The sequence below is a fragment of the Mandrillus leucophaeus genome, unplaced genomic scaffold (assembly GCF_000951045.1).
Source record: "Mandrillus leucophaeus isolate KB7577 unplaced genomic scaffold, Mleu.le_1.0 Scaffold242, whole genome shotgun sequence".
Classification (NCBI taxonomy): domain Eukaryota; kingdom Metazoa; phylum Chordata; class Mammalia; order Primates; family Cercopithecidae; genus Mandrillus; species Mandrillus leucophaeus.
In genome coordinates, this window is record NW_012102499.1 from 1,326,556 (window position 1) to 1,351,688 (window position 25,133).

The 25,133-nt window shown below is 36.2% G+C and overlaps 1 protein-coding gene across 3 annotated transcripts in view; it reads left to right on the forward strand.

Annotated features, from left to right (window-relative positions):
• GKAP1 (G kinase anchoring protein 1) overlaps window positions 1-23,794 on the forward strand; it is an 80,288-nt gene extending 56,494 nt beyond the window's left edge. For all 3 annotated transcript variants that reach the window (XM_011982759.1, XM_011982758.1, XM_011982760.1), the window contains 5 exons: window positions 9,825-9,926; window positions 14,813-14,876; window positions 20,624-20,694; window positions 21,203-21,280; window positions 23,468-23,794. In XM_011982759.1, the coding sequence (XP_011838149.1) occupies window positions 9,825-9,926; window positions 14,813-14,876; window positions 20,624-20,694; window positions 21,203-21,280; window positions 23,468-23,515 (363 nt within the window). In that variant the 3' untranslated portion in view covers window positions 23,516-23,794. The remainder of the gene's footprint in view (window positions 1-9,824; window positions 9,927-14,812; window positions 14,877-20,623; window positions 20,695-21,202; window positions 21,281-23,467) is intronic.
• The last annotated feature ends 1,339 nt before the right edge of the window (window positions 23,795-25,133 follow it).

Genomic DNA, 25,133 nt, shown 5'->3' on the forward strand with positions numbered 1-25,133 from the left:
AGTTGTTCTGAATTTTAGATCTCACAAGTAAGTGAAAACATGTGATGTTTGCCTTTCTGTGCCTGGCTTAATTTCACTTAGCGTATGACCTCCAGTTCCACCCATGTTGTTGCAAATAACAATTTTTTTATGGATAAAGAGTACTCTATCATGTATAAATACCACATTTTCTTTATTCATTCATGTGTTGATGTACACTTAGGTTGCTTCCAAATCTTGGCTATTATAAACAGTGCTGTGATAAACATGGGAGTGCAGATATCTCTTCAGTATACTGATTTCCTTTCTTTTGGGTATATACCCAGCAGGATTGTGGGATCATGTGGCAACTCCAGCTTTATTTGGTTTTTGGAAGAGATAGGTGTCTAGTTTCATTCTTCTGCATATGGATATCCAATTTTCCTAGTGCCATTTATTGAATAGACATTTTTCCCCAGTGTATGTTCTTGACATCTTTGCCAAAAATGAGCTCACTGTAGGTGTGTGGATTTGTTTCTGGGTTCTCTGTTCTGTTCCAGTGGTCTCTGTGTGTGTGTGTGTTTATGCCAGTACCTTGGTATTTGGTTACTGTAACTCTGTAGTATAATTTGAAGTCAGGTAACATGATTCTTTCAGTTTTCTTCTTTTGCTTAGGGTATCTTTGGCTATTCCGTGTCTTTTGTGGTTTCATGTATATTTTAGGATTGTTTTTTCTATTTCTGTGAAGAATGTCATTGGTATTTTGATAGAGATTACATTGAATCTGTAGATTGCTTTGGGTGGTATGGACATTTTAACAATATTGATTCTTCTAACCCATAAACATGGAATATCTTTCCATTTTGTCATCTCTTCTTCAGTTCATCGGTGTTTTATAGATTTCATTATAGAGATCTTGTTTGGTTAATTCCTAGGTATTTACTTTCATTTATGGCTATTGTAAATGGGATTACATTTTTTGATTTTTTTTCGGATTGTTCTCTGTGGCCTGTAGAAATGCTGCTGATTTTTCAAGGTTGATTTTGTATCCTGCCACTTTACTAAGTTTATCAGTTCTAATAGTTTTTTTGTGGAGCCTTTAGATTTTTCCAAATATAAAGTGATGTCATCTGCAAACAAGAATAATTTGACTTCTTCCTTTCCAATTTAGATGCCCTTTATTTCTTTCTCTTGTTTGATTGCTCTAGCTAGGACTTCCTGTACTACAATAAATAACAGGGTGAAAGTGGGCATCCTTGTCTTGTTCCAGATCTTAGAGGAAAGGCTTTCAGTTTTTCCCCATCCAGTATATTACTTGCTGTGGGTTTATTGTGTATGGCTTTTTTTATGTTGAGGTATGTTCCTTCTATACCCAGTTTTTTGACGGTTTTTATCATGAAGGGATGTTGAATTTTATCAAATGCGTTTTCAGCATCAATTGAAATGATCACGTGGTTTTTGCCCTTCATTCTGTTTCAATCTGTTGTTGAATTCAGTATTTTTTCCAGGGTTTTTTGCGTTGATATTCATCAGATATTGGCCTCTAGTTTTCTTTTTTTGATGTTTCTTTGTCTGGTTTTGGTATCAGGGCCTCATAGAAGGAGTTTGGAAGTATTCCCTCCTCGTCTTTTCTCAAAATAGTTTGAGTAGGATTGGTATTAATTCCTTAAGTGTTTGGTAGAACTCAGCAGTAAAGCCATTGGATCCTGGGCTTTTCCTTATTGGAAGACTTTTTATTATGGCTTCAATCTTATTATTGGTCTGTTCAGATTTTGGGTTTCTTCATGGTTCAATCTTGGTAGGTTGTATGTGTCTAGGAATTTGTCCATTTCCTCTAGATTTTTCAATTTATTGGCATATAGTTGCTCATAGTAGCCACTAATGATCCTTTGAATTTCTGTAGTATTAGTTGTAATGTCCCTTTTTTCAATCTCTGTTTTATTTGGAACTTCTCTTTTTCTTGATGTGGTTAAAGGTTTATCAATTTTAATTTTTCTTTTGTTTTTTGTTTTAATTTTTAAATTTTTTTCAATTTTGTTTAATTTTTCAAAAAATCAACTTTTGGATTCTTCATTTCAGTTTCATTTATTTCTTTTATATTGATTTTATTTTAGTTTCATTTATTTCTGCTCTGATATTTATTATTTCTTTTCTTCAAATTTTGTGTTTGGTTTGCTCTTGCTTTTCTAGTTCTTTAACATTAATTGTTAGGTTATTTGAAGTTTTTCTTCTTTTTTGATGTAGGCACTTATAGCTATAAATCTTCCTCTTAGTATTGCCTTTATTGTGTCCCATAGCTTTTGGTGTGTTTTTTCCATTATCATTTGTTTCAAGAAATGTTTCAGTTTCCTTTGTAATTTCTTTGTTGAGCCACTGATCATTCAGGAGGATATTGTTTAATTTCCATGTATTTGTATAGTTTCTAAAATTCCTTTTGTCCTTGATTTGTAGTTTTATTTCATTGCGGTCAGAAAAGATGCTTGATATTATTTCAATTTTTTAAAATGTTTTAGGACTTGTTTTGTGACCTAACATAGGGTCTATCCTTCAGAATTATCTGTGTGTTGAAGAAAAGAATGTGTGTTCTGCAGCTGTTGGATGAAAAGTTCTGTCAATATCTATTGGTCCTTTTGGTTTATAGTACAGATTAAGTCCAGTGTTTCTTTGCTGATTTTGTTTCTAGAAGATCTGTCCAGTGCTGAAAATGGAGTGTTGAAATCACCAGCTATTATTGTATTGGGGCCCATCTCTCTCTTTAGCTCTAATAATATTTGCTTTATTTATCTGAGTGCTCCAGTGTTGGGTGTATATGTATTTAAAATTGTTATGTCCTCTTGCTGAACTGACCCCTTTATCTTTATATAGTGACCTTCTTTGTTTCTTCTTATAGTTCTTGTCTTGAAATCTATTTTGTCTGATGTTAATATAGCTACTTCTGCTCTTTTTTGGTTTCCCTTGGCATGGAATATCTTTTTTCTTCCCTTTATTTTCTGTCTATGTATGTCTTCATAGGTGAAATGTGTTTCTTGTAGGCAACAGATCATTGGGTCTTATTTCTTAATCCATTCAGCCATTCTATAAAGACAATAGAATTTGAACATGCAGAGATGAAGAAGAAACTGGGATGCCTTGAGTAAAAGTATGGAGGTAATGAAGTATAAACCAGTTTCATTAAAATAGAAGGTTTATAGAGGAATGTAATATAAATTTGGTAAGTTAAGTTGGAAAAGATTGTAGCGAATTTAAAGGCTGGTTTATAATTTAGTCAGCAGACATTAAAGAATTTTTGAAGGTTTTTGAGCAGAAAGCAAAGTTTATTACAGTAATATTAATTTCACTGCAGTGCCTAGGAAAAAACCGAAGGAAGGTAAAGACTACTAATTATTAGTAAGGATATAGAACAGCATTAACATACCACTAGTGGGAATGTAAATTGGTATAACCATTTTGGAAAACAATTTGATATTCACTTTTAAAGTTGAAGATAATGGGCATGACGTTATGGTCTAGAAATTCTATGCCTAGATTAAACCTTGAAGACATGTCCAAAAAAAGTGTTCAAAACTCAGTTGTTTGTAATAGCAAAAGAATAAGAGAAGTGAGTAAGTTGTAGTTATACATAGCAACATGGATGCATATCAAGAGCATAGCATTTAATGAAAAACACAGGTCACCAAATAATAATTTGATGACATTCATATAAATTTTTTTAAATAGCCCTGTCTCTACAAAAAAAAAAAAAAATTATCCAGGTGTGTTGGCATGCACCTGTAGTCTCAGCTACTCAGAAGACTGAGGTGGGACGATTGATTGAACCTGTTAAGTCAAGGCTGCAGGGAGCTGTGATCATACCACTGTCTTTCAACCTGGTCATTGAAGCAAGACCCTGTCTCAAAAAAATAAATAAAAATTAAAAATAGAAATGTAATACATTATTCAGGGCTTCATATACGTGTAGTAAAAGACTTTAACAAAGGAAAAGAATGACATAATCTGTAATCATGGATATCCTCAGGAGAGGAGGGAAAAGGGGTATGATTGGAGAGAGGCATATGGTATTGGTAAGGTATTGGTAACGTTCAAATTCTTAATCTGCTTTTTGGTTTATTTTTCTTTTTACCTAATGTGTCATACATAAAATTCTTTTGCATATGTGAAGTTTTTCCTAAGTGAAAAAATTAAAATTTTTTCATAGCATTTCATTAAGTGTAAAGGAGAGAAAAGAGGATTCATGCCATTTAAAGAATTATCCACTTCTCTTTCTGTGTATACCTCTTTCCTCTACCCATTGTGCTTCTTTCTCAGAGAAAGAAAACTCTTCTGCTTTCCAAGGTTAAAATCCTTTTTAACTGTGCATACATTGATATACTAGGCATTTTTAAAGGTGAAAAGTAAATCAACCCTAAGTCTGTCATTCTTAACATGACATTTAGTTTCTTTTTTTTTTTTTTGGAGACGGAGTCTCACTCTGTCACCTGGTGGGAGTTCTGTAGCACTATTTTGGCTCAGTACAACCTTCACCTCCTGGGTTCAAGCAATGCTTCTGCCTCACCCTCCCAAGTAGCTGGGATTACTGGCATGCACCACCACACCCAGCTAATTTTTGTATTTTTTTTTTTTTTTTTTTTAACTAGAGACTGGGTTTTGCTATGTTGGCCAGGCTGGTCTCGAACTCCTGACCTCAAGTGATCTGCCCACCTCAGCCTCACAAATTACTGAGATTATAGGCATGAGCCATCATGCCCAGCCTAGTTTCATTTGTTAATAGTGTTTTTCTAGGAAAATGCCCAGATGCATAGGTATTTTAAAATAATTATAACAATAATGAATCTAGTTTTCTAACCCCTTTTGTAAACCAGGTGTTAAATCCTGCCAAATCAACATGCTGTAAGTTGCTTAGTACTTGCCCTATTATTGAACATTGTTTAGAATTGATGGCTTGATATTCACTGATCATACATTTAATTTTTTGGTGAATTGTTTCCTTGGAGTAGATTGTTTTAGATAGTAATTGAATCAAAGGATATAAGCCTCTGTGTTGCTCTTGGTGCATTCGACATACTGTCTTCTAGCAGCAGGATGTGAGCTTACTAATTTCTCCACAACTGCACCAGCACTAGGTAGATCAGTCATCCCTGATCCCGTCCCCTCTTGTGGCCTTTGGGGCTCTGTTTGATTAATTATCTTTGTGGCATATTCCATCCTGTTGTTTGATGCATACCTTACTCTCACTGTGTTCAAACCCAGGCTCATCATCTTCCTCTCCACACCAAGCATTTGGCTTGACTTCTGTCATTTCAGTTTTTGGTTTCCTCATTTTACCTAGGTATCCAGATTCTACAGTGTGTTTTTGTTGTTGTTGTTGTTGTTGTTGTTGTTGTTTTTCACTTTTCTGTTTTTCAAGATTTTTAGAGTTTTAAATCTTTGAAATGTTTTTCAGATCTGTCTTTGTTTCCATTCTTACCAACATTCTCTAATTTAGCCTCTCATTATCTCTTACTGGGATTATTTCAGTAATCTAACCAATCTTCATGCTTCTTGCCTTTAATGCCAGATAATGTGTTACACCCTGCTAACAAATGCCTTTTTATAAATCATTACTTCCATCATGCCATGCTGTGCCCTTAAACTTCAGTGTCTGTTGAATTAAGTACAGTGTCCTTGACCCTTGACCTGACACCTAAAGCCCTTAGGCTATGCTTTTCAAACTGAGTTTCCCAACCCATTCAGTAGGTCCTAAAATCAGTTTAGTAGGTTGCTACCAAAAAAATGGGAAAGGAGAAAATGTCAGAGTATGTGACACCTATTCATATTTTGTGAAAATTGTTTCTATGTGTGCATGTGTCTGTGTGTCTATGTAAAACATTCCTATCATAGGGCACTGTCAAATAAGTTTGAAAACCTTGTTATACAGGATGTCCTTAATTATCTTTAGCTGTTTGTACTCTTCCAATTTTTCTTCTAGCTGGAGCAGACCACTCCTGTCACAGAATGCTGGGTGCGTCCCAGCTTTATTCAAGGTTCATTTCATTCATTTCACATGCCATCTCCTCCCAGAAGCTCTCTCTCACTGCCTCAGCCGAACCCCAAACCCGAGACACAGAAAACCTGGATATAATTTTCCTTTTTCTATACCCCATAGCATTTTGTTTTTCTTATGGCACATTTCACATCACACATTCTCCCTGTCATTTTTAATAGATTACAGATCCCTTGTAGGCATAGGCTTTATCTTGTACATCTTTTCATCCTCATTTTAGTATAATATTTTTTACTTAGAAGATACTTTTTAAAAGGTTTTTATTGAAATGTAGGACTTCATTAAAAATGAGTATACATTAAAACAATACGACTTTGTTTTAAAAAGTAGTATCTCTTGTAGAAATTTTGGGAACTACCGATAAGTAAAATGAAGAAATGATAATGGCAAAAATAAATATTTGAGGGTTTGCTATGTATATGCCAGGCACTGTGTTAAGTACTTAAAATGTATGATCTCATTTGATTATTAACAACTAACTATGAAGTTGGTGGATATCATTATCATCCCCAGTTTTCAGTTGTAGTGGGAGGAAAATGACCCTAATCTCATTCACCTAGAGAAAACAGCTAGGGTACTGATATTTTGGTGTGGTCTTACTTTTCTATGGATATATACTTTTTCCCTCATCAATGCAGAAACTGTTAGATGGACCACTTTTTCAGTTAAACGCAAATGGTGAGCATTTCAGGACATTGATTTTTTTTTTTAATTTTATTTTTTTTTGAGATGGAGTCTCACTCTGTCGCCCAGGGTGGAGTGCAGTGGCGAAATCTCAGCGCACTGCAACCTTTGCCCTTCAGGTTCAAGCCATCCCTGTGCCTCAGCCTCTCCAGTAGCTGGGATTACAGGCATGTGCCACCACCCCCAGCTAGTTTGTGTATTTTTAGTAGAGGGTCACCATGTTGGCCAGGCTGGTCTCAAACTCCCGACCTCGGGTAATCTGCTCACCTCTGCCTCCCAAAGTGCTGAGATTACAGGCGTGAGCCACTGTGCCTGGGACATTAATTCTTATACATGGAATAATTCAGTTTATAGGTAAATTGCCTCCAATTACTTATAGTAAGAAAAAATAAATTTTTAATGTACCAGTTTGGCCTGGTGCAGTGGGTCACGCCTGTAATCCCAGCACTTTGGGAGGCCGAGGCAGGTGGATCGCCTGAGATCAGGAGTTCAAGACCAGCCTGGCCAACATAGTGAAACCCTGTCTCTACTAAAAATACAAAAATTAGCCAGGAGTGGTGGCAGGCACCTGTAATCCCAGCTACTTGGGAGACTGAGGCAGGAGAATTGCTTGAACCTGGGAGGCGAGGTTGCAGTGAGCTGAGATCACACCACTGTACTCTAGCCTGGGAGATAAGATCGAGAACTTTGTCTCAAGAAGAAGGAAAAAAAAGTACTAGTTTGATAAAACCTGGATTTGCTTACTAGCAAGATTGTACTTTTTTTCATGTTTGTTGGTCATATGTCTATCATATTGGTTGCATTTTCTGTTTTTCCTTTACCTTTTTATTTTGTTACAGTGTTTTTTTTTTTAGATCTTTCATCAAATCACATCTATGAATCTTTTCCATTTTTCCTCTTTTTTAATGTCAATTTCAGAAGGGCTTCTTATTCAAAGATAATCATATTCATCAAGATTTCTAAAAATACATAATGGTTTATTTTTATTCAAAAGTAAAACAGTATTATTCCATGATTATTTACTCAGTATAAAATAATTTCGATAAAAGGGAATTTTAAACAATAAAGTAAAATCTTTCATAATCCCATGTTCACACAGTTATAATTTAAAGTTTTGGTGTATGTTCTTCCAGAATTTTTTCTTTGCACACACTACAATTTTGGAATCATGAAGATATTATTTTATAGCTCTATATCAGCATTTTCAGTGACTTAGTTTTCAGTTTTTGAATTTACTATATATTTAACCTATATCCTATTGTTTGACATTTAAATTGATGTCCAGTTTTGTGTTGTGATAAATCTACAATGAACACTTTTCATAGATACGTCGCTACCTCATTTATCTTTTGGAGATAAATTCCTAAAAGTGAGATTCTGGAACTTAATAGTAGTATATTTCTAATTTTGACCTACTCACCTCATTACTTAAACTAGAAACTTAGATTGTAGTGTCCATCTTCTTCCTCACCTGCCACATTCTTTCAACCTTTCATCAAATGCTACCTCCAAATTATTTCTCAAATATACTTCTCTCTATACTGCTTTCACCCTAATCCAAAGCATAATCTTATTTGACCTGGGGTTATAGTAGCTATTAAAGGGTCTTTCTACCTGTCTTACCTCACTCCATTTCGTTCCCACACAGCATGAAAAGGGATCCTTTACAAACATAAGTCTCACACAATCAAATCTAACCTAGCAGTCCTCCTTCACTGCTTTCTGTTTTATTCAGAATAATGTGCAGACTGTTCTTATGGCTTACAAGGTCCTCCAGGATCAGATCTCTACTGGCTTTTCCAAAGTCATCTTGGACCATCTTCCCCCTCACTATCTTACCATACTGGCTTATTTTTTTCTTCAAATTCTCCCGGCCCTTCCTTCCTGCAAGGCCTTTAAACATACTGTTCTTTCTACCTGGAAAGCTCTCACTTCCCCTTTTTACTTAGCCAATTCCTACCTATCACACAAGGTTCAATTTAAGTGTCACCACTTTAAAGAGCTTTACTAATCTAGAAAAGAAGCACAGAATCTTTTCGGTTCGGTTCACCATGGTGTACCCAGCCCCTAGAAGTTAGATGCTCAGTGAGTATTTGTAGAGTACTACGTTGATGTTGCCACATTACTCCTTAGATAAACAGAACCATTTATATTCTCATCAAAAGTATGACTTTGGGGTGATTTTTTTTACACTAAATTTGTTTATTTTGGTATATGGTGCAAGATGACAGCGATTTAACCTGATTTTTCCCAGTTAGCCATTTGTCCTATAACCTACCATTATTCTGTAATTCAGCATTTTCTCACTTTTTAAAAGTATCATCCTTACTTACAATAAATTCTTATATCTCAAGTCTCTTTCTGGACTTTGTTTTCTGGTACATTGTTCTGTCAACCTAGGTGCCATGATTTTATTTATTTTGCCTTATATAATTGATAGACAAATCTTTCTTCATCAAATTAACTTTTTGTTTTGCTTCCATCCTGAATTCTCCCAGATGAAGTCTTTACTATCTTTATAAGTTCCAAAGAACAACATCCTATTGGAATTTCTATTGAAATGTTAATTGAGCTTACAAAGTAACCTGTAGCCTTCCTATTTACAAACCATACTTTGTGTCATTTTCAAGATTTTATAATTTTCTTAGTGTTGGTCCTAATCACTTCTTAGTGTTATTCTTCTGGTTAGGTTTTCTTGCTGTTGTGAGCAAATTATTTTTCTGGTTATGTCTTCTACCTGTTAATTGCTAATATAGAGAAAAGCTATTTATTTTAGTTTTTATATTTTTTATTTATTTTGTATTTTTAGTCATTTTTTGAATTTTTGAATTTTTAAGATAGGCTAATAACAACAACTTGTCACAGAGCACTTTTTAATATGTTTGTTCCAGGATAGAAATATCCTTTGAAAGCCCTGATATTGTTTGTCAGTATGTTTGGGTTAATTATAAATACTTCCTTGCTTGCATTGTATATATTAAGATTATATAATTGAGTGAAAATGGAAATGTAGTCAGCAGCATAAGATGGCCTCAGAAAATTACGGTCAGAATTTTTCCTCTTAAACTTTTCACAAAGGAATATTATAAACCAGGATTAGCAGAATAATCAAAGTCCTAAAATGTTGTTTCTCTCTTTTCAGGAAGTGGTTCTGAAAGATGGAAGAATTGAAAGACTAAAGTTAGAGCTAGAAAGGAAAGATGCTGAAATCCAGAAGCTGAAAAATGTAATCACTCAGTGGGAGGTTTGTGTCCATTTACTGTTGCTAAAAAAAATAATTCTATACATTTTCACATTTTGTTTTTCTTATATGTAAATATGTTTAATATGCAATTCATGGGAATAGTCATTCTATTTTTTATGTTCTTAAACTCTTTGATTAATGGTTTAAAATCTGAATGATTGACTATTTATTTATTTATTTATTGTTGTTGTTGTTGTTGTTTTTTGAGTCTCATTCTGTTGCCCAGGCTGGAGTGCAATGGCATGATCTCAGCTCAGTACAACCTCTGCCTTGGTTCAAGCAATTCTCCTGCCTCAGGCTCCTGAGTAGCTAGGATTATAGGCATGAGCCACCATACCTGGCTAATTTTTGTGTTTTTAGTAGAGACAGGGTTTCACCGTGTTGGCCAGTCTATCCACGAACTCCTGGCCTCAAGAACTTCCTAAAGTGCTGGGATTACAGGCATAAGCCACCATGCCTGGTCATATTTTGTTTTTTAAAAATCAACTTTATTGTGGTATAGTTTACACATAGTATAAAATGTATTTTTGTTATTGTAAAATACATATAACCATTTAAACTGTATAATTCAGTGGGGCATTAAGTATCTTTACACAGCATTGTGTAATCATCACCACTGTCTATTTCCAGAACTTTTTCATCGTCCCAGGCAGAAACTCTTACCCACAGAGAACTCCCCATTCTCATTTTCCACACCCCGGTAACCTCTAATTTCTATGAATTTGCCCATTCTAGGTACCTCATGTAAGTGGAATCATACAGTGTTTATCCTCTTATGTGTGGCATATTCACTTAGCATAATGTGTTTTTTTGTTTGTTTGTTTTGTGAGACAGTCTTGCTCTGCTGCCCAGGCTGGAGTGCAGTGGCACAATCTTGGCTCACCACAACCTCCGCCTCCCAGGTTCAAGCAATTCTCCTGCCTCAGCCTCCCGAGTAGCTGGGACTACAGACATGCACCACCATGCCTGGCTAATTTTTGCATTTTCAGTAGAGACGGGGTTTCACTGTGTTGACCAGGCTGGTCTCAAACTCCTGACCTCGTGATCTGCTCGCCTCGACCTCTCAAGGTGTTGGGATTACAGGTGTGAGCCACCGTACCTGGCCTAGCATAATGTTTTTAAGGTTCATCCACGTTGTAGCATGTGTCAGAATTTCATCCCTTATTATAGCTGAATAATTTTTCATTGTGTGTATATATTTTGTTTACTGGTGCATAAGTATCTGAGTCCTTGCTTTCAGTTCTTTTGGGTATGTACACACCTAAGAGTGGAATTGCTGGACTATGTAATTCCACATTTAACTTTTCGAGGAACTGCCAAACTTTTCCATGGCACCCGCGTCATTTTACCTTCCCACCAGGAGTGAACGATGGTTCCAGTTTCTCCACATCCTTTCCAGCACTTGTGATGTATACAATGTATTTTTAACTACAAATCTTACCTCTCCCCTTAGGTTTTTGTTTTAAAAACAATTTTTTAAATCTGTTATTCATATCAAGTATCATTCTTTTTTGACTAATATGAGTTCACTCAACAATTATTTATTGAGTGCCTATAATGTGCCAGATACTTTTTGCACCCTGTGTATATGGTAGTGAAAAAAAATAAATCAAGTTCCAGCCCTGATGGTTCTTACATGTACCTCCTTCTTCTACTCATGCCTTTAAGAATCATCCCTACTAGAACTTTTTTTGACTGCACCCACTCATTTACCTTAGCTTTTCATTTACATTTCCCTTCGTTTTTGTTGTACTAGGCACAGGGAATACAAAGATGAGTTAACAAGAAGCTTATAGATTAATGGGGGAAGATAAACATGTAAATAGTTGCAGTACAGTGTAGGATATGACAGAGTGCTCCAGAAGAACAGACAGAGGAATGAATGAGTTGCTGCTATCAAAAATTGGTAAGGATCTCATAGAAAAGATGATTTTTCCAGGTAGAGAGAATTGTGTGTACAAAAGCATGGGAATATGATGGAAAGTACATTGTGGCTGACATTCAGAGAAATGGGAAACTAGAAGTTGAGATTGCAGGTATGAGTTGGGGTCAGAATTCGAAGGCATTTGGATTTTAGAGAGGTTATTAGGCCGGGCACGGTGGCTCACACCTGTAATTCCAGCACTTTGGGAGGCCGGGGCGGGCGGATCACGAGGTCAGGAGATCAACACCATCCTGGTTAACACGGTGAAACCTCGTCTCTACTAAAAATGCAAAACATTAGCCGGGCGTGGTGGCGCGCACCTGTAGTCCCAGCTACATGGAAGGCTGAGGCAGGAGAATTGCTTGAACCTGGAAGGCGGAGGTTGCAGTGAGCTAAGATAACGCCATGCACTGCAGCCTGGGTGACAGAGCAAGACTCCATCTCAATAAAATAAAATAAAATAAAATAGCATTAAAGATCTTTAGAAGGGAAGTGACATGATGATTATTAGGTACCTGGCACGTTATAGGCATTGAATAAGTAATTTTTATGTGAGTTAATATTAGTCAAAAAAGAATACTTGAGATGAATAATAGATTTAAAAATCGATTTTTTAAAAAGCCTAAGGGAGGAGTTAAGATTTGTGGTTTAAAATAAAATGTATACATAACAAGTGCTGGCAAGGATGTCAAGAAATTGGAACCTGTTCACTGCTGGTGGGAATGTAAAATGATGCAGCTGCTGTGGGATGGTATTGGGAAGATACTTGGGATGATAATGCATGTTGCTGAGGCTTGGAGTGAAGACAGCCTGCTAAAACAGTGGATAAGTATAGAGTGTAAGAGGAGGAGCACATCTTTAACTGGTTTGGGGAATGGGAACTAATAGATTTCATTTTGGACATGTTGCATTTTAAACACATCTTTAACTGGTTTGGGGAATGGGAACTAATAGATTTCATTTTGGACATGTTGCGTTTTAAATGGCTACTTTTTTTAGACACAGCGCAGCAACAATACATGTGTATTTAATTTTGTCAACTTTGTATGCTTTCTGTCATGAAATTAAATATACTAGCAAAAATGTTATGTATTTCATATGTGCTCTTTATTATAAGCTGTATGTTAGTGGTATTTTATACATTTACATTTTTATATATGCAGTTTTTAAGCAGTGCAAACAATTGTCACAGGTAATCATGCTGATTTACAATTTTTGCTTTGTGAGATATTTTAGACCCTAAACCTTGAGTAAGAGGTACCTCCATGAAGACTGATCTGGACCTTGAACAAAGGCTTGAGCCAGAGATAGTTTGGTGAAATACTAACATAGGTTGAAGCCCTGAGGCTGGGAATTTCGTAGTGAGTGTAGTTTCATATTCACAATGACTATTTCTATATTCATAGCAAATATAGTTGTAGTTGAGTATATGTGTTTTCCCCCGTTATATTTTTATGTTTCCATTTGACTGGTCTCCCTTGTTCATTTCTGAGCTTCTCAGCAGTCCTCCTACCTTTATATTCAGTACAGCGCTTACTTTGTTTTATTGTATTGACTGCAGTATTATTCAGTAAACATTATTTACTTATCAGCGATTTAATGGACAGAGTAATATTTAGTAAAAGCCATCTTTGTTGGACTTAAAACACTTTTTAATTTGTTTTTTAAAAAAGATTTGAATCTGGTAACTACTACACATATCTATGTATATGTTGAGAGGAAAAAATGATTTTTCTTATATTAATGTTTTCTTCAGGTTTTTGTTTTTCTATATATGTTAAATGCATTGTTTTCTCTAATGTATTAATGTATTAAATCTTTATAAATGATTCAGGCCTGGGTGCAGTGGCCTCATGCCTGTAATCCCAGCACTTTGGGAGACCAAGGTGGGTGGATCACTTGAGGCCAGGAGTTCAAGACCAGCTTGGCCTACATGGTGAAACCCCATCTCTACTAAAAATACAAAAATCAGCCAGACGTGGTGGTGCACACCTGTAGTACCAGCTGCTAGGGAGGCTGAGGCAGGAAAATCGCTTGAACCCAGGAGGCGAAGGTTGCAGTGAGCCGAGATAGCGCTATTGCACTCCATCGTGGGTGGCAAAGCAAGACTCCACCCCAAAAAAATAAATAAATAAATAAATAAGTGATACAGAGAGTGTTATGTGTTGAATAAGGGTAGCATGGGGTAAAATTGCCTAAAATATGGATGCGAATGTGGGAACACAATCCTTCTTGTTCATAAATGTATACTTGTATCATCATGTAATGTGAGAAGAAGCCATCTGGAAAAAGAAATTGAAAAAGAGTTGAAAGATATTTGGATAAAGTACTAATTCATGCCAACCAAAAATTGTAACAGTGATTATTTAGTCAGTGAAGTAACAAATGATTAGTGAAAACTGAGAAGGTATAGAACTGCCCTATAAAATTCAGTATCCACTACAAGTCTATTGCATTTTAAATTTAAAGTTTAAAAATTAATTTTTCTCAGTCACACCAGCCACATTGCTAGTGTTCTTTCAGTAGTCGCATATTGGACAGCGGCAAATACAGAGCAGATGTAGAAAGTCCTAGTGTATTGCCGGACAGTACTGCTTTAGAACTGTGGCTCATTTTCCTTTTGGTTTTCATTTAAATTATTTTGAATTGTATAAGGGTTTTATCTGAGGAAGAAAAGAAGATTCTTTAGGAAAATTGAGTTTTCTCCACTTTTCTCCTTCTCTTCTTTAATTTTCAATCACATACAATATTGATATATATTATTGTGCCAGGGATTTAATTGTGCCAGGGATTTAATTTAAGTTGTAGATAGTTCCGAATACATTTTCCTCCATCCTGTTTGTTTCAAAAATAATTATATCTTTGAGCAAGCCTAGAATTCAGAGCTCTGTAAGTTGACAGTAAGTAATTATTATATCACTTACTTAAAAAAAAAACTAAATCTTTTTTCTTTGACTATTAGGCAAAGTATAAGGAAGTAAAGGCAAGAAATGCACAATTATTGAAAATGCTTCAGGAAGGTGAAAGTAAGTGGATTTTATGTTTTTGTAATTAAAAGTTTATCTTAAATAATATCTGAAGGTACTTTTTCAAATGTGTGATTTACCAACTCAACAAAAGTGTTTGGTAGCACAATAGGGTTACTATAGTTAATAATTTGTATATTTCAAAATGCCTAGAAGATTTGAAGTGCCCTCAACACAAAGAAATGATAAATGTTTGAATTACTGGATATCTTAAATACCTATTTGATCAGTACACTTTGTATACCTGTATCAAAATATCACATGCACCCCATAAATATATATAATTATTATGTGCCAATAAAAAAAATTGAAAAAGGGACTCAACAAAGTAGAAAGGCTTCCCAGAGTGATACAAGCTAGAGAGTTGGCCAGGAATGGTGGCTCATCTGTAATCCTAGCACTTTGGGAGGCCAAGGTGGGCAGATCACTTGAGGCCAAGAGTTTGAGACCAGACTGGCCAACATGGTGAAACCCCGTCTCTACTAAAAATATAAAAAGTAGCCAGACGTGGTGGTGCACATCTATAATCCCAGCTACTTGGGAAACTGAGGCACGAGAATTGTGAACCCAGGAGGCAGAGGTTGCAGTGAGTCGAGATTGCACCGCTGTACTTGCAGCCTGGGGAGCAGAGCGAGACTGTCTAAAAAGAAAAAAAAAAAAGAAGCTGGATAGTTGCTCATAAAGTTATTATTAGATCACTCTTACAGCACCTTACTTTTATACCAGTTTATAACTATTCGGGTAAAAGAAACTCTTAAAATTCAATTCTTATAGCTTACTGAACTATATTTAGAGGGAAAACAAGCCTAACATTTGCTTAGGATTCTGCTTTTCAGCTCTTGAAGGAGGCAGCCTGTCATCACTTTAGGTTTTCTTTTCTGTTTTCTTCTTTCCTTCTCCCCTTGCCACTGCTCTTCATACTTTTGCTGCTACTCTGTAAACTTTTGACAAGAGGTTACCAGCAGGAAGCCAAGGAAATCAATCCAAAAAATGATTACAGATTATAAGACTAGTGAAGCTGATATACAAAAGCCCACCAAATCAGTTGCATTTCTCACTATGGATATACCTAGCGACATTTATCTTGAAAGTTTTATGAAAATTTTCCATTCATAATAAAAAAAGGAAATATATGTTAATTTTTAAATATGAGACTTAGGCAAAGGAAATTATAAACCATAAAAGAAACAGAGATTAAGACATAAAGGAGAAAATCTTTCTCTGAATAGACAAAATGAAATGTAATCAACAATTTTCCTATTAATAAATGCTAATGAAACTCCAAAGATAGCTCCTGTGAATATTGTATAGCTCTTAAGAAATTGTGAAATTCACCTTGAAAAATGAAAAAATACCAAAAATTGTTTTCAGCTGTGAAGGTACAGTCAGCCCTCCATATCCGTGGGTTCCCTATCTGTGGATCAGTCAGTTGTGGATCAAAAATATATTTTTTGAAATTGTACATGTGCAGACTTTTTTCTTGACATTACTCCCTAAACAATACAGTGTAACAGCTATTTACATAGCATTTATGCCATATTAGGTATTATAGGTAATCTAGAGATGATTTGTTTTATTTTTATTTATTTATTGTTTTGAGATGGAGTCTCGCTCTGTCGCCCAGACTGGAGCAGAGTGGCGCGATCTCAGCTCACTGCAAGCTCCACTTCCCGGGTTCACGCCCTTCTCCTGCCTCAGCCTCTTGAGTAGCTGGGACTACAGGAGCCCACCACCACACCCGGCTAATTTTTTTGTATTTTTAGTAGAGATGGGGTTTCACCATGTTGGCCAGGATGGTCTTGATCTCCTGAACTCGTGATCCACCTGCCTTGGCCTTCCAAAGTGCTGGGATTACAGGCGTGAGCCACCGCACCCGGCCGGTAATCTGGAGGTGATTCAAAGCATATGGGAGGCTATTCATAGGTTTTATGCAGATATATACCATTTTATATCAGGGACTTGAGCATCTTTAGATTTTGGTATCCTTGGGAGGTCTTGAAAGCAATTGTTTACCAAGGGATGACTATACTTGGAATAGAACTGTCCAAACAAAAACTGTATTACAAAATAGTTGTCAAACAATGAGTAAAAATCAGAAATCATATCCAGTTGAACAGAACATGAATACTCTTGAAGTAGATTCAACCTTATGTTTTTTATAACTTAATTATTATACAAATAGAAGTTAAAGAATTATAGGGGGAGGCCAGGCGCAGTGGCTTATGCCTGTAATCTCAGCACTTTAGGAGGCAGAGGTGTTCCTCATCTGAGGTTAGGAGTTCGAAACTACCCTGGCCAACATGGTGAAACCCTGTTTCTACTAAAAATACAAAAATTAGCCAGGTGTGGTGGTGCGTGCCTATAATCCCAGCTACTTGGGAGGCTGAGGCACAAGAATCACTTGAACACAGGAGGCAGAGGTTGCAGTAAGCCAAGATCATGCCACTGCACTCCATCCTGGCTGACAGAGTGAGACTTTGTCTCAAAAAAAAAAAATTATGGGGAAAGACATTATTTGGACATTTAAATGTCTACATCCTGAGATTAATTTAGACCTGTGCATGTTATTGATCTCCATGTGGGTCTTTTAAAGAACAAAATTATGAAAATAAAAAAGTAAGTTATTTAGAAGATATATTTCTAAGTGCAGAAATGAAGAGTATCATTGTGTATTGGATGTATAAATTCTAAATATGTAAAAATAAAATAATATTTCCTCATAAAATACTGTGGAAATTGAGAAAGTTAACTGATAAAAACTTGCTCTCAAAAATAGATTAAGAATCTCTATCAGTAAAACAGTGTCCATAGTATAAGTAATCCAGATAGAATTTTATATAGGATCATTACATGAAAATACTTGTAACACTTATAATGTAAATGTAAATATGGTCATTCTGTAATAATGCAGCATGTGTTCCTAAAAATCACTAGTCTCTGCAAAATCACACAAGATAGCCAGGCACGGTGGCTCACACCTGTAATCCCAGCTTTGGGAGGTTGAGACAGGTGAATCGCTTGAGCCCAAGAGTTTGAGACCAGCCTGGGCAACATGGCAAAACTTTGTCTCAAAAAAAAAAAAAAAAAAACACCTTATTGGTAAACTGTTTGGACCAGGAAGACTAACACGTACTACAAATGCCCACTGGAAAAAAAAAAAAAAAAAAATTAGCCTGGCATGGTGGTGCATGCCTGTGGTCCCAGCTACTTAGGAGGCTAAGGTGGGAGGTTTGCGTGAGCCCAGGAGGCTGAGACTGCTGTAATCATGCCACTGCACTCCAGCCTGGGCAACAGAGTGAGACCCTGTTGATAAGGTTTGGCTCTGTGTCTCCACCCAAATCTCGCCTTGAATTGTAATAATCCTCGCATGTCAAGAGTGGGACGAGATGGAGATAATTGAATCATGGGGGTGCTTTCCCCCATGCTATTCTCATGATAGTGAGTTCTCACAAGATCTGATGGTGTTATAAGAGGCTTCTGCCTTCGCTCAGCACTTGTTCTCTCTCCTGCCACCCTGTGAAGCGGTGCCGCCTTCTATGGTTATAAGTTTCCTGAGGCCTCCCCAGCCATGTGGAACTATTAGTCAATTAAACCTTTTCTTTATAAATTACCCATTCTCAGGCAGTTGTTTATAGTAGTGTGAGAATGAACTAATACACCCGTCTCAAAAAAACAAAAAAACCCACAATACTTATGAGAAAAAGGGAGGTTAGAAGCACAACACTTAAAAACGTTGTCAGTGACACATGAAAAAAAGATGGGAAACTAAAAACAGTAACACAGTTTTACACATGCTAAAATGGTTAAATACATAAATATTACATAAATACAGCACTTTACCTTGAAGAAAACCTAAAGTTTGCTTGTGGGGAAATAGGTCTCAGAAGGGTTACAGCTTGTGTGTTACTGCTACATGGTGGAAGGATGGAAAGTTGTCAGGCCAGATGGGTGTGATTTCTAACACACAGTGAACCAAGGTAGCTGGTAGATATTCAAGGAGTACATGTGGGTGTGGTTTTCTCTGTTCATAAAATTGTACTTAAGTGGATTGAAAATTTGTGATATGTTCAGGTTGTTACCTAATACATCAACCTCATTGAAACAAATTTGTGTTTTCAAAACAAGCATTATAGGATAACTGACTGTAATTGAACATAACTATTTAAAATCACTAGTTTTCAGCAAGTGTTTATAATCCTGGGGATGGAGGAGTAGAAAGCATAATTTGTAAAAGTTCCCAAGTTGATTCTTGAGAGACTGAATTGATTCTTGATAGGTTGTTTCATCTTATCATATTAAACTATGAAAATAAATTTGAACTACAATCTTACGTTGGCAGAGCTGTGGTGATATCAGTACTCATATATTTGAACATTTCCTCCTTTGCTAATTTTACTACAGTTTTACCTCTCTAGTCTCTCCTAGTTTATTTTCAAAGTGAGGAGTTAGTTTTTCATATATTAGCCATTACCATGAGTTAAGGAAGTTCTCAGCCATGTGAAACTTTCTGAAGCTTAGGAAACATAGGGCCAAACTATAGCTATCTTGCTTCCACCAAGAGAGAAAAGCCCCTAAAAAATAATGAATAGTTCTAAGAGACCACACATGTCATATGATCATTTGTGATCATATGACCTACATTTAGTTGACATTGCTTTATTGGTATGAAAAGTCAGAGAATAATAATTTTGTTGGCATTATAGTATGCTCACCCCAACAATCCAACAAAAAAGCACTCTATGTTGTTTTTTTTTATTTTGAGACGAGTCTCACTCTGTCACGCAGGCTGGAGTGCAGTGACACGATCTTGGCTCACTGCAACCTCCGCCTCATGGGTTCAAGTGATTCTCCTGCCTCAGCCTCCTGCGTAGCTGGGATTACGGGAATGCACCACCATGCCCGGCTAATTTTTGTATTTTTACTAGAGACAGGATTTCACCATGTTTGCCAGGCTGATTTCGAACCCCTGACCTCAGGTGATCCACCTGCCTCAGCCTCCCAAAGTGCTAGGATTACAGGCGTGAGCTACCGTAATTGTTTTTAAAATCTTGCTTTAAGATTAGTCAAGGTATTTAAAATTTTTTTCATGTGTGAATTTTTTTTCTTGTATCCTTGTCCTGTTTAGAGTAGATGTAAAAATTAATCTTGCACCATATTTGTGCAGTTAAAAAAATATATATATTTTTTATTGACAGAGTCTCACTCTGTCGCCCAGGCTGGAGTGCAGTGAGTGGCACCATCTCAGCTCACAGCAACCACCACATCCCCAGTTCAAGGGATCCTTATGCCTCAGCCTCCCAGGTAGCTGGGATTACAGTCATGTGCCACCACACCTGGCTAATTTTTGTATAATATTTTTTAGTAGAGACAGGGTTTCGCCATGTTGGCCAGGTTGGTCTCCAACTCCTGGCAAGTGATCTGCCCACCTCGGCCTCCCAAAGTGCTGGGATTATAGGTGTGAGCCACCATGCCCAGCAATAAATATTTTAACACCACAGAAAATGTAAAATTTCTAAGAAAAAAATGCTGTGGTGGTAATGATCAGAATTTACTGGTGAAAATGTAAAACAAACAAAAAAGAATTTACCAGTGAAAAGTAAGAGCTATGCAATGTCAAGAAGTACATTCTTTAAGTATGACAAGAAATCATTGTTCTAATTGCACTACTATGTCTTAGTTCCCTGAAGTATTGTTAAAGTATTTGAGTGACTGGGAAATCTATACTGCTGTTTTTCCTTTTTTGTCAGTGAAAGATAAGGCAGAAATACTTCTTCAAGTTGATGAATCACAAAGTATCAAGAATGAGCTCACTATTCAGGTAAGGAACTGTGGAGCATACATGACTGGTTTTCTTAAGCTGTCTTTAGTCTTGAATTATTAAACTTGACTAAACAAATACAGCCCATCAGCACTGTAAGGAAGTAGTGTAAATTGTACTTTATTATTATGTAATAGCACATGAATGAAGATTCTGTTTACAACACTAAAGGAGGTAGGTATGTCCTTCCCACTGAAGAATGGGGAATGATGAGGTTGTATTTTAATGAACCATGAATTTAGAGACAGAAAGGACAGATAGAACTTACCCTGTATCTGGGCTTGATTTTTCTCCCCTTCGCATCGTTATTGTCTTCTTCTCTCAGGACACTTTGCCCCATCTTTAATATAGAGCTGTGTACAATACCAAATGGAAATTATGGGGGGAGTTTCTCCTCTGTTACTCATCCATTTAGTTGTCAAAAACCTATCATTGTGAATATGTTAAGAATTAGAGTATTTGCCAAAAACCCCAAAATGTCTTTTTCTTATTGAATATTTGGTTACAGGTGACTTCACTTCATGCTGCATTAGAACAAGAAAGATCTAAAGTGAAAGTATTACAAGCAGAATTAGCCAAATACCAGGTATGCTTTTATATTTATAAGTGTTTTTATCACAAATAATACATTTGGAGTAGATACTGTGTAGAATAAATGCAGTATTTTGTTCATAGGCCAAAATTTATTCACTAAATATATTGATAATTTTGTTATTGGTCATATAATTTACAATGTAGAAGATGTTAAAGTTATTCTGCACATTGGTATATACAGCAATAACTAGCATAATTCAGGAAAATCCTTGGGACTACATAGATGATACAGCATGCATGCCATTGAATCATACTGGGGAAAGGCACAAAAGGACAGTTGTCCTGTTTATAAGGTTGATCACTTGGGTACAGCGATATCTTCCAGATATCTCCATTGTAAATATATATTTTCCCTTTTATAATTAATATGTGAGGTGATACTTTGAGATTGTATGAATATCCTTTTCACCTAGTGGCTTTAGCATCCATTGATATTTGTGTCTTTTTTTTATGATTGCAAAATAGTGATTTTCTAATTCTGTCATTTCTTCTGCATTTACAAGCTAGCATTGAGCAGTTTGTTCCAGGATGAAGCAATTAAAAATACCAGTGCTTTGTGTGTGTGTGTGTGTGTGTGTGTGATATATATTTGTGTGTATATATATGTGTGCTTCTAAATCATAATATAAAATACATTAACTGGAATCATAGCCAAAAAAGCTCAAAAGCCACTGATGGTGTGGCGAACATAGCAGTTGATTAGCCCTGGGCTTTAAAATTGAATCAGTCCCAGAAGGAGAATTCCCTTTACCTGGGAGACCTTGACAAGGATTCTTGTGTGTTTGCTGTTTTGGATTTTTAAGAAATCTCATCGAGAAGCATGGTAGGAGTTTTATGTATAGTGGGTATCTACTTCAAAAAATATTTTTGCTAAATTTATTTTCATTTTTCTGCTAACAGGAAATAAATCTTGTTTTTGATACTTGTCATTACACATCTCATGTTCCAAAAAACCTATTCATACTGTTTTTCTCTGAATAAAATCTTTGCAAAATTTTTATGTGGTCACGAGTGAATGACAGCATTCTTATGCTCAAGTATTGTTTCATTTTGTTTTATAATGTTGATGTAGAAATAGTTATAGTCAGAAAAAGAATGAAAGAAACAAAGAGAAACTGCCATCATTATCAAATGAGCCTGGGCTCCATATGCCCCTGATACAACCACCTCTCTTTCAGAGATGCACTTCCACAGAAAAAATAGTTCCCGAACTTGGCTGATCATTGGGATCACTTGGAAACTTTGAATTAAAGATTGTTAGCCAATTAAATAGGTGTGGGACAAAGCCTAGATGTCAGAATTCTAAAAATATTACTGCTTAGGTAATTCTGATGATCAACTAAGTTTGGATACCATTGCCATAGTTTTTAAATTGGGAAAAACTGTACATACAACTATGATAAGGTAAATACATCAAACCATTATTTGTGGTTAAATTGAAGGGGGTAGAGTAGCTATTGATGATTTTAATTTTATTCTTTGCATGTTTGTACTTTGCATATTCCTACAATGAGCATTGGCTTTTTAAATCAGAATAAAACAGAAAATACTATGTTTATGTTATGTTAAAATATTTACGTAAAACTCTTCTTGTCCTTTATGCTGCCTTTCCTTTTCCTTGGCTCAAGTCAGATACCATAAGTGATGTTTCATATGGAGCAAATTAAATATAAATTTATATATGCAACTGAGCAATATGAAAACCATAACCTAGATTTCAATCCACTAATGAACACAATCAAATTTCTAATGCTAATATGAGCAAAACTCAACAGAACTTGAACTATAAGTTGAATTACCCAAAAGGTAATGAACTGAATTACTAAATTTACTGATCATATGGAACAAATTAAGTGTATCATTTATTTTAGTATTGATCAAAAACTTTAATTCTGGAATAGTCAAAATGAGTTCTAAAAAAATAAAATATCGGTGACCTTACTAAGGCACAACTCTTATTCAAATAGAAGTAACTTTTCTAAAACCGACTTTAACCATTTATAAAAAAAACCATATTAAAATAATGTAGCGGTATGTAGACTCAAATTTACAACAAAATCAAAAAAGAAATTGCTTCCTTCTCATACCCCAAGATGCCTTTGGTCTATATTTTTAAAATGAAGTGGCCCCAAAATGGTATGTCGTAAATAATTTGCCCTATTTTTTTTTTTTTTTACAGGGTGGCAGAAAAGGGAAAAGAAACTCTGAATCCGACCAGTGTAGGTGATTAAATTAGCCTTTGAAGTCAACACAAAGTTTAAAACTTTCAGGATTTTGCAAAATTGTATATATTTAATGCCGTGCAACTGCTAAACTATGCAGTTTTTGTTGAAGGAACTAAAAGCAACTAGCTCACTAATGGTCTATAATTTTATTTCTTTTGGCTTAAAGTGAAAAAGAAGAAATAGAGAATTCCAGCAGAATTCAGTGGTTATTGTTTACTATCCATACTTCTTATCACTTTAGTTTTTCATCAGTCAATAAAATTAATTTACTCTTCCACTAATACGTTTGATTTGTTAAGCTTCAGAAACATGAAAGTATTTTTGCTTACAGCATAGCCAGTCAGTTGGGTCCTTTCAGTTTAGTGAATATTTTCTCAGCACTTTCTGCACACTAAACCCTACAGGACATGCAAGAGGAAATATGGCTGATACCCTCAAGTAGCTTATGCTTAGGGGAAATAGAAGGTGGGAGTGGGTAGGCCAGGTGCGGTGGCTAACATCTGTAATCCCAGCGCTTTGGGAGGCCTTGGTGGGCAGATCACTTGAGGCCAGGAGTTTTAGGCCAGCCTGGCCAACATGGTGAAACCCCATCTCTACTAAAAATATAAAAATTAACCAGGCATGGTGGTGCACACCTGTAATCCCAGCTACTTGGGAGGCTGAGGCAGGAGAATTGCTTGAACCTGGGAGGCGGAGGTTATAGTGAGCTGGGCGACACAGAGAGGATCTGTCTCAAAAAAAAAAAAAAAAAAAAAAGGTGGGGGTGGGTAAAACAAGAGCAAAAAATAATTACTATAGATACTAGAGTATGAAATCACATTGTTTGGAGATTGAAAAAACTTGCATGAAATAACTTTTAGAGGGTAGATATTTTTTCTGTAAATTTATTGACAGGCATTCTAGGCAGGCAGAATGAAAAACAGTCTGTGGGCTGGGAATGGTGGCTCATGTCTGTAATCCCAGCACTTTAGGAGGCAGAGGTAGGAGGATCTCTTGAGCCCAGGAGTTCAAGACAAGCCTGGGCAACATGGTAAGACCCTGTCTCTAAAAACAAAATTAGCCAGGCATGGTGGTACATGCCTGTAGCCCCAGCTATGCACAGGAGGCGCAGGTGAGAGCATCACTTGAGTCTGGGAGGTCAAGGCTGCAGTAAGCTGTGATCTTACCACTGAACCCTGGATGACAAAGAAAGAAAAAAGAATTAGGGCCGGTTGCGGTGACTCACACCTGTAATCCCATCACTTTGGGAGGCTGAGGCAGATGGATTGTTTGAGCCCAGGAGTTCGTAACCAGCCTGGGCAACATGGCGAAACCCTGTCTCTATAAAACTAATAATAATAATGTCTGTGAATGCCTTCACCATAAGATAAGGGCTAAGCCAAGGTTGTCTAATCTCCACACTTCCCCCATGTCAGTATCGTATAGGTGATCCTACCTCATGCAGTAGAGCAAGAAAAAAAAAGGTATACAGATTGCAAACAAACAAAAAATTTGGCTTGAGAACAATAACATGCCTCACTGGGAATAGAAAGAGTATTGGTAGCTGAGTTTGGTGGCTCATGCCTGTAATCCCAACACTTTAGGAAGCTGAGGTGGAAGGATCACTTGAGCCCAGAAGTT